The 6,903-nt window shown below is 40.4% G+C and overlaps 1 protein-coding gene across 1 annotated transcript; it reads left to right on the forward strand.

Annotated features, from left to right (window-relative positions):
• Positions 1 to 5,177: 5,177 nt before the first annotated feature.
• Positions 5,178 to 6,107, forward strand: LOC130880682 (olfactory receptor 10V1-like). Its single transcript, XM_057779839.1, has one exon. The coding sequence runs from the start codon at positions 5,178 to 5,180 to the stop codon at positions 6,105 to 6,107; it is 930 nt and encodes a 309-aa protein (XP_057635822.1).
• The last annotated feature ends 796 nt before the right edge of the window (positions 6,108 to 6,903 follow it).

Raw genomic sequence — 6,903 nt, forward strand, 5'->3', positions numbered from 1 at the left:
CACCAGAAGAGGGCACCAGATCTCATTACAGATGGTTGTAAGTCATCATGTGGTTGCTGGGAATTGAACTCGCGACCTCTGGAAGAGCAGTCAGTGCTCTTAACCACTGAGCCATCTCTCCAGCCCCGCATCAGAGCTTTTATCCTGGCTGTGATGGTTATGATGCTGTTCCTACATCTCTGCTCTTCTCACCGTGAGAATCCCCAAACTTATGCTTTATTCCCATCCTTGAGTAAATCCAGAATTATGCTAATCTCTAAATTTAGGTCAGTCCAATCATGAAGATGAGCTTAAAGTCAAAATATTTTAAGATGGTGCTAGGGAAATGGCATTAGGATCTGAGTTAAAATCCTTAGCATCCATGTGAACAACTGGGTGTGACCACACCATGGTGAGACAGAGACAAGATGACTAGTACTTATTGAGTTTTAGCAGATCTCAAGTAGTGGGCTCCAGGACTGGTGGGAAACTCTGTCTCATGGGAATAAAGCAGAGTACACATATGTGCCCATACAGCACCACTCCCCCTCCACACACACTTTTCCATAAGCTAGTGTCTTTTTAACAGTAAAATGTGATGTAGAAAACTGGAAATGGAACCAAGTGAGCCATAAAACCTCTTCCAGAAAATATGAGATAGGTTGTCACATATTCTATCCATTCAGAAATTATTTTCATCCCCAGGACAGACAATGAATGAATCCATGAATCTACCCAATTTTTGGAGCATCTAATAGACATTTTAGATTATTTTTCTCATGGATGTTGTTTAATTTGCACCTAACAATAACCTTCTAGTGAAGCAGTGAGATGCTAGTCTGAGGAAATAAGGTGAACTGACTTAGAAGATACAAAACTAGTTAAGAGAGAAGGATGGGATTCTAACACAACCCATGCAATTCCATCAAAGCCTGCTTTCAGCCACTGCCAAATTTATAGAATGCATAGGAGCATACATATGTATTACACACATATAACTGGAATTGCATTATATAACCAAGAAGGCAATTTCCTTTTACCTAAAGCCACCAAGATTTTCTTTGAAGATTTTAGCAAAATAAAGTTTCTTTCAATAAACACTTTCCTCCCTATGATTAAATGCTGTCTACATGTCAAAAGTGACGGAAATTAACAAGGTGAGATTATGCAAAGGTATTAGTAAGTGGTGTTGTCCTATAGAGGAGATGGCATTCCATCATCTTTGAGACCCCTTTAGCATCTTGTGACTAATTTTTTTCACTTTCTTCTTTTTATTGGTTTTTATTGAGCTCTACGTTTTTCTCTGCTCCCCTCCTTTGACTAATTTTTAAACTAATCCATTATCAATCATGAACAAATCAAACACTCTCTTCCTCAAAGAAAGAGACTAGGTAGCCTACAGAATTCTCCCTCTACAGGCATCTAAGTTTCTAAAGCCACTCGCCAATGGACCGGGGTAAAACAGACAAAGGCAAAGAACTTGTAAGCTGTTCTTCTTGGTTCATGCTGTGAACAATCTCAAGAAGTAAACATAAACTATCTTCTTTTTATAAAGGAGAGGATTTTTGAGAGTTTTTCTGAGTTGTACCTGTCTCAGAAAAAAATTACCTGCTACATTAGTTGTTTTCTTTAAAAAATGGTAAGAGGGGAGCTATTACAAGTGTAGATTCCGGACTTGGAAACTTTGGGGAATTGTGTCTTGCACTAGGTGATAGTGAATCAATGCTCTAAATTAACACATCAGAAACCTTTGCATTCCTGTCCCCTAATCAGCAACAAGACAGCTTACACTCCTAAGAACTTAGAGATCAGCCACAAAGGGAAAAAAATCATTTACTTGAAATCTTATGGTTTTTATTCTCTCAAACTCACACAAACAAACCAATGTTTGTTTTGATATAAAAATTATTGCCCCCAATTTTTCAAATTAAAAACTATTTTTAAAATGTCCTGTAACTTCAGTTTTCCAGGAACACAGCTTTGTTCCATTTAGATCCTAGAACATAACACATTCCAAGTCAGGGAAGATGCGTGGTCAGTGTCACCCCACGGCTGATGTGAAAATGGAGTCAGCACTGTTTAGAGCTGTATGCTTTCACGAGGCCCAAGCTTTGGCTCAGTAATTTGCCATCTGTAACATGAACGGCTAGGCCATCATATAGTTAGAAAGTTGTGTCGGAACATTCTGGATTGTGTTGCAAAGGCTGCATCTAGTTAGCCTCTTCGTTGCAGTGACAAAAGCTCTTGACATATGTTAATTCTGCTTCCATATATGACGTAACTCACTGTTTTCCTCATCACCAGGTAGTCAAGGAAATGATGAATGTGAAACATTTACATAAAAATAACATGGGTGCGGTGCCACCATTATGATGCTTGGGGTTCTGTTTGGTTTAGGAAAGTGCCCTGGGTTATGCAGCATTTTTCAATGATTTTCTTCTCTTTTTCTCTATGCTTTATGAAGAAATGAAAGACATGTAGTCATTGAAATACAAGTGCCTTAAAATTAGGAACATTTATGTCTAAAATGGGACTTCCTGGGCCTAAGAAGGCTTGAGAGAACGTGACAGAAGGCACCACTGAGACCTCTCATCACTAGAGTCCCATGAACTGAGTAGTCATTGTGTATAGATTTGCTTTAATTTCAAGATACCATTCTGATCTTTGACTAGAATCTTGGCAACCAGGAGGCAGGCGTTTCAAACCCTAGGCACCTAATGAAAATCCTTGGGGCACTGCACAAGCGATCAGGTCCTAGCTCACAGAGGACTGTTTTCTTCATTCCCATTCTGTCGCTCATGAAGGACAAATTAAACCATACCCCATCTCCCTATACCCCAAAACAGCATAGCCTTTAGACAAATACTTTTCCCCTGCTTGTTAGAGACAAAGAACAAAGATTCTTTCTGCTGCGTTGCACACAGCCCTTACTGGATGAGCCGTGTCTAGGTTATAACAGTATCTTGAGTCTGAAGGCGCTGTAACCTAATGTTTAGTCCTTAGCTGTATCCTAGCTGTATTTTCCCACAGTGACCACCTAGAGTTCTTCCTAAGGCTGAACTGTACTCAACCACTTAGCAGTGTAAAGAGTTTATCTGGAAATAGACATAAAGACATTTTATTGACAGAGGAATGTGTTTTTGAGATGGAGTGAGCCAGTGAAATGAGGGAATGCATGCACACCTCACTTCATTTCCACCTTGTTTACATTCTGCCTGCCCGTTACTGACTTTTTTAAAAAAATATTTATTATGTATACAATAACCGTCTATGTGTATGCCTGAAGGCCAGAAGAGGGCACCAGACCCCATTACAGATGGTTGTGAGCAACCATGTGGTTGCTGGGAACTCAGGACCTTTGGAAGAGTAGGCAATGCTCTTAACCTCTGAGCCATCTCTCCAGACCCTGGCTTTTTTTTAATTTAGAGTTAAGTTCAGCAATGAAGGTCAGCCACCTGGAAGATAAGCACCAGCAGGACAAAGGGGACTGGGAAGTCTAGAGAAAGAGTAAGGAAACCCAGAGTGTCAGGAAAAGCAAGGATAGGAAACAGACAGAATGAAGAAAAGCGAAGTTATGCTTTCCTGTGTCACTGACTTCCTTAATCTCCTATGTGCGTCTTCACCTGTTAGATGGGCTTGGACTGACTATGCATGCCTACTGAAATAGTGATATGGATTAGTAAACAAATTCATAATAAAGCATGTTCCATTATGAGCTGTTGACCTTAGAACCCCAGCCCTGATTTGGGAAAACCAAAAAATATAATTAGGAGCTGGGTGGTGGTGGCCCAAGCCTTTAACCCTAACATTCAAGAGGCAGAGGCAGGCAAATCTCTGAGTTCAAGGCCAGCCTGGTCCACAGAGAGTTCTAAGACAACCAGTACTTCACAGAAAAACTTTGTCATGAAAAATCAATATACATATATAGATAATATAATAATACATAATTATTATTCTATGTATTATATGTCATGTATCCAATTATGTATATAATTATATATGTATATATATATGTGTGTGTGTGTGTGTGTGTATGGTACAGGACATAATGATACAAGAAAAGGCAGTATGATGCCACTTCAACCATAATGTCATCAATAACTTCAGAAGGGGAATTTTTGAACTACAATACCCTATGGTAATTTCATGGAAGAACAGATCCTAGAATTTGAAAAGTGGATGAGCTTTAAGCTTTAATAGCCTCTAAGAGGAAGAGAGAATATTGAGAATGGAAGTGTATGAAGTTGAGTCCAAGACCCAGATTAGAGTAAACCACATGGTGCAAACAAGGCTATTTCAGTGTCACCGTGGAATTGGACTAGAAGAGTGAGGTCCAAGAAAGACTTGAATGATTGTCAGATGTATGTGAAGGTTGGAATGTAAGCATTGAAAAGGCAGTCCCATTTGCAGTATATTTTAACGGAACTAGAGATCATCATGTTAAGAAAAACAAGGTAGACTCAGGGCTAGAATTCAACTTTGTTGGTAAAGTTCTTGCCTAGCAGATACAAAACACCAGAACCCCATAAAGCGAGGCATGGTGGCCCACACCAGCATTCCAGCATTCAGGAGGTGGAGGCAGAAGAACAGAAGTCTGATTAGATTCAGCTCCTCAGTGAGTTTGAGCTCAGCCTGGGCTACGGAACACCCTTTCTCAACAACAGCAAAAAGAAAATGAAACAATAAAGACTCTAGATTTTTAAATACACAAGAGTTTATGATACAGTATATGATACAATATACCAGTAGCATAATTCTCTCTAAATAATGACACACATCTGTGTATACAGTCATAACAATTTTTATTCTAAGTTTCATAGAATCTATATTCTGTTTCTCTGTTTTGCAGCTTTGAACTTTAAATTAGTCTTATTCATTGGTTTGTTCAGTGCATACTTTGGGGAACTCCTCTACAACAGGAACTGTGGTACACACTGCACTCAGATGTCATCAAAGCTCCCAGGACTGAGGGTTTCTCAGTCTTTGTTACTGGAGAGGAAGAAAAGAGAGACGAGGAGACGGCAAACGCATAGGTCATCTGCTCCATGGACTTCTGTGGAATAAACTATGCATGTTGCTGAGGTGCCTTGGAAGGTGCTCTAGCAGCAAATGGAGGTTGAAGCAGGGCATCATACACAGTGAGGAATACCTTGAGACTCCTGCCATTTTTCTTTGAGGTAGGCCTTGTACACTCCCCCATGGAAACGATAAATAAAACTGCTAATATCCAATTCTTCTTCCGTCCATTCTCACCTGACCCTGGGGTGCAGATGGTGATTTTTGTGGCCTTTTTAGTGATGTACCTGACAAGCCTCAGTGGAAACGCCACAATCGCTGTGGTTGTCCATACTAACCACTCGCTCCACACCCCCATGTACTTTTTCCTGGCTAACTTGGCAGTTCTGGAAATCTTCTACACATCAGCCATTGCACCTCTGGCCTTGGCAAACCTTCTCTCTATGGGCAAAACTCCCGTTTCCATTGCTGGTTGTGGTACTCAGATGTTTTTCTTTGTCTTCTTGGGTGGAGCTGACAATGTCCTGCTTGCAGTCATGGCGTACGACCGGTTTGTCGCAATCTGCTACCCCCTGAGATACACACTTATCATGAGCTGGTCCTTGTGTGTGGAGATGGTGGTGGGGTCCCTGGTCCTGGGATTCCTTCTGTCACTGACACTAACTATTTTAATCTTCCGTCTTCCATTCTGCCACAACAACGAGATCTACCACTTCTACTGTGACATGCCTGCAGTCATGCGCCTGGCTTGTGCAGACACACACGTTCACAGGACCGCCCTGTATATCATCAGCTTCATCGTCCTGAGCATCCCCCTGTCTCTGGTCTCCATCTCCTATGTCTTCATCATCACAACCATTTTACAGATCCAGTCTGCTGAAGGGCGACATCGAGCCTTCTCTACCTGCTCTTCCCACATCATAGTGGTCCTCCTGCAGTATGGCTGCACCAGTTTTATATATCTGTCTCCCAGTTCCAGCTACTCTCCTGAGATGGGCCGAATGGTGTCTGTGGTCTACACTTTTATCACACCCATCTTAAACCCTTTGGTCTACAGTATGAGGAACAAGGAACTAAAAGACGCTCTAAAGAAGGCCTTGAGAAAGTTCTAGGGAGGGTGGGTGATCTTGTGACTTATTTTAATCAAGGCACTTCTGAAAATGAAATGGGATTCTATTACTAATTATGAAGGTTCCAGACATATATGGTGCAATCTGTGATTCTGGTACTCAAGAGGCAGAAGCAGAAGGATTGCAAGTTGGAAGCCGACAAAGCTACATGGGGAAATCCTGCCTCAAGACAAATAAAACAACTGATTATAATAATAAAATAGTGGTGGAATGACACGAATAATTCAGAAATGTCCTCAGCACTTGGAGACACATGGTCTGATTTGACTTCTAGAGAAAATTTATGCTTCTGTCTTTCTGAAAATAAAGCAATATTATGTCCTGGACATGAATGGAGAGAGGCAAAGCAACATTCATAGGGCAGCTTTTACATACCAGGCACTTTGTGTGGATTAACTCATGTATACCATGCTAATTTTTCAGAGAGAAAAAATATAAGTAGCTAAAAATGTTATATCTAAGATGAGAACACAGTATCTACAAATGTAAAGGCTAAACTATGAATGATTTTTTATAATTCGGGCTTGCTTTGCCAAAAGGACCATATGTAAATGCAGACAAGTCTCCCAATCTCTGTGGGCTCCTGTTTGCTTATTCTACAACCAGGTACTGAATGAAAACATTAATAATTAATAATAATAGTAGGAACATGTAGGACAACTTTTCTTTAGTATTTTGTTGTTGTTGTTGTTGTTGTTGTTAATGAAAACGAAAACTCACAACAGGGCTCAAGACTTTTAAAGAGATTTTCAACAGTGAAAAAATATGAAAAGGGGAA

This window comes from Chionomys nivalis, chromosome 8 (assembly GCF_950005125.1).
Source record: "Chionomys nivalis chromosome 8, mChiNiv1.1, whole genome shotgun sequence".
NCBI classification, from domain to species: domain Eukaryota; kingdom Metazoa; phylum Chordata; class Mammalia; order Rodentia; family Cricetidae; genus Chionomys; species Chionomys nivalis.